This window comes from Protomyctophum bolini, assembly GCF_963924005.1.
Source record: "Protomyctophum bolini genome assembly, chromosome: 24".
Classification (NCBI taxonomy): Eukaryota; Metazoa; Chordata; class Actinopteri; order Myctophiformes; family Myctophidae; genus Protomyctophum; species Protomyctophum bolini.
Window position 1 is genome coordinate 29,618,368 of NC_137885.1, and position 3,572 is coordinate 29,621,939.

General features: G+C 46.9%; 1 protein-coding gene across 1 annotated transcript in view; it reads left to right on the forward strand.

The window, feature by feature from the left end:
* Positions 1–957: 957 nt before the first annotated feature.
* Positions 958–3,572, forward strand: part of LOC308311861 (solute carrier family 22 member 6) — a gene marked incomplete at both ends in the record, with an annotated part of 14,138 nt that continues 11,523 nt past the window's right edge. The window contains one exon of the mRNA XM_080758635.1: positions 958–1,278. Within this exon, the coding sequence (XP_080614761.1) occupies positions 958–1,278 (321 nt within the window). The remainder of the gene's footprint in view (positions 1,279–3,572) is intronic.

A 3,572-nucleotide genomic window follows, 5' to 3' on the forward strand; every position in this document is an offset into this window, starting at 1 on the left:
CACACACACACACACACACACACACCATGTGGCAGACACCCAAGCTGTCACGTGTGTGTGTGTGTGTGTGTGTGTGTGTGTGTGTGTGGGTGGGTGCGTGCATGCTTGTGGGTCATAATCACAGTCACCTGTCAGGCTGTATCAAATTCTCTCTAGATCTCTCTCTCTCTACGGTGCACAGTGCACAGTGCACACACACACACACACACACACACACACACACACAGACTCACACACACTCTGACTCTGACCTGAACCCGTGTCTACCCCAGGGGGTCAGTTAAGTTAACCTAATAACCTGTTCCTGTACAACACGGTCACTGGATGTAGGCCTAAACATTCCGCCGTGTGTACGTGCGTGAGAGACAGAGAGAGAGGGAGAGAGAGGGTAAAGTTGCTAGTCAATATATGAGTGAGAGAAATTCCATACGTGTGCATGCGTGCGTGCGTGCCTGCGCGCGCGTGCGTGCGCTTGTTGTGAACTTGTGAGCGTGCCGTGCGTAAAAGGAGAGAGGAGGGTGAGTGATCGAGGGATTCATATTATCCTCGCAACTGAAGTTGCAAGTTTGGACTCGGGACGAGAGAGAGAGAGAGAGAGAGAGAGAGAGAGAGACATTGACATTCAATGTGCCAACTGCCAACTTGTCACTCAGTGTTTGTTTACGTCGTGTAGAGGGCGCGCGCGCGTGTGTCACACTGACTGTAGACACAGAACTGAACTCGTTCTTGACGCAGCTCGATATGCATGGCTCCGTTGCAGGTCACGGAGTTCCGCAAAAGCTTTATTTAAACTAAAATCAACAACGGAGAAGCGATAAGCGCAGCGACGGGCCACGGTACGGTCCACGGTACGGTCCACGGATACGGTCCAAAACGTCTCCAAATCTGGTCCGGCCTCTCTCTCTCTCTCTCTCTCTCTCTCTCTCTCTGCTCAACAACTTGCGCAGCAGGAGGATGATGGCTCCGTTGCAGGTCGCCGTGTTCTGGCGCCTGTCCCTCATCTTCTTCTTCAACTCGTTCCTGTTCTTCCTGGACGGCTTTGCGGCCAGCAGGGGTCCGTGCGCCAAAGACCCCGCCCTGTCCCTGTCCCTGTCCGGGCCGGACCCCCTGTCCCTGTCCGTGTCCGTGGCGGCTGGGGGACCCCCGGACGACCCCCGGAGCAACAACAGCTCCCTGGCCCGGGCTGGGCTGCTGCTGCTCGGTGTGACGGGGAACGACACCTCGCTGCGGCTGAACGGCAGCGGTGGAGCGGACGGGAACGACGCCACTCTTCATGACGTAAGTTATATTACAGATAGATAGATAGATTTCTTTATTTTTGTGTCATGCACCAAAGGCGCCCAGCCCACATGGACTTACAGGACACACCATAACATTGCATTCAATATTGCATTGTGTGTACAATAAACAGATATGTTTTGTTGATTTTTTTTTTTTTTACACAAACAAAACATTCTGCCTTATTTCCCACGCCCTGCATAAAAAGTCTAAAACAAAATTCCAGTTTTTCATAGTCCTCCAACCAGAAAAAGTCAGCACAGATGGTTGTCATTTTACAAAATGTCTTAATTCTTCATATAATGGGCAGTAAAACAAAAGATGAATTTAGTAACATGCATGGGCAATCAGGATCATTTGTCACAATACTCATATATATTAATTGATTTGCAGAACGCTCCGCTTAGTATAGCTTAATGAGTAGTATTAAAATGTTATTGTCTTTTTTATGTATATGTTGTGTTTTATGTTTAATAGTGTAATTTGTATTTAGTTTATAACGTTTACATAACTATAATTAAAGGCATTTGAAATTAAATAAAAAGTTCCTTTCAGCTTTCCAGTTGAAAAATGGCAACAAAAAAAAAATCAAATAATAGCTGATCTACAAGCTCAAAACGCATCGCATGTATATGTAATGCGCTTTGAGCTTTGTAGATATTACTGCTATGTCAGTAATATGCAATGTGGCCCCTCTGGAGTGATGTGGCCCCTCTGGAGTGAGTGGGGGAATTGTCCCTATCTCCATGGTCCAAGTTGCCCACCCTGGCATGCCTGGCACGCCTGATGTAGCCTCAGTGTTTTTCATGTGCATGACTGCACATGTGGTTGTTGTTTTAATCTGAACTAAATCGATTGAATAGAACCAGCAGTGGTTCCCATGGAGACAGATGGAGACACAAAGAGCCTCCTTTGTGTCTCCATGCAAACGGCATGGGAAATCAATCAGCATATGGAGTGAATTCTGTATACTGGCCATATATGGAGCGTGACTTTGAGCGTGCGTACGGCACGGCGGGGTTTGATGAGGTCAGATAAACATGGAATGTGAGACAACAGGAAGGACGGATCTGGGGACGGATTAACTTTATGGAATGTCAGAGCAGGTCTGTGTGCCAGGTCTGTGGCGGTAACAAGTAAAACTACACCACTATAGGTGTTTACAATGTCAGAGCAGGTCTGTGTGCCAGGTCTGTGGTGGTAACAAGTAAAACTACACCACTATAGGTGTTTACAATGTCAGAGCAGGTCTGTGTGCCAGGTCTGTGGTGGTAACAAGTAAAACTACACCACTATAGGTGTTTACAATGTCAGAGCAGGTCTGTGTGCCAGGTCTGTGGCGGTAACAAGTAAAACTACACCACTATAGGTGTTTACAATGTCAGAGCAGGTCTGTGTGCCAGGTCTGTGGCGGTAACAAGTAAAACTACACCACTATAGGTGTTTACAATGTCAGAGCAGGTCTGTGTGCCAGGTCTGTGGTGGTAACAAGTAAAACTACACCACTATAGGTGTTTACAAAGCAGGTGACTTAAATTACACCACTTGTTGCGGCGGTTTAAAGGCCGCCGCAAGGAGCTAAACATGAGATTAAAGAGACGCTTGTATGACGCGCACGCACTGAATTCAGGTCCATTCCAGCTGTAGGTTTTACCATTTATTCTTTTCACCACACGTAGGTAAGTTACAACAGTTCCCAGGCTTTAGATATAACTGAACGTGGTTGTTAAGGTGAATAATAGCTGCGATTGATACGGTCAACAGAATTGTCTTCTCCCACGCTCACCTCCTCTCTCTATCCAACTTCCCTCACCCAAGTAAACGCCATGAACACTAGAGTGGCAGGGCCCCAGCCCCGGTGACACGTCCACTACCTGTGCAGTGCCCATTAAAGTGACATACCTTACGTCAATCATAATAGCACATTAGAATGCCACACATTACGGCTCCTACACCACTATTTAGAGCGTCGCAGTCCCGCCCCCTCGAGAGACCCGGAAAAGAAATCGCCGTTCATTTTTCCTCATAGGCATTTCTTGAAGTATATTTATTTAAAGACGGTTACGCCGCGGACAAAGACAACTCGGATCGTGACAAATCATGACAATGAACACAATGTTTTGGGGCCGATCAAATCATTAGAAATAAATACATTATTTGATCTGCCCAAAACATTTGGTACATTGTGTACCTGTCTAAATACTTCCTTAAGTGAATCGAGCCTTTTGCTAGTTTCTTCCCCAGGCTATGGGATGACCTCCCAGGCTATGGGATGCCTCAGTGGACCTTTTAAA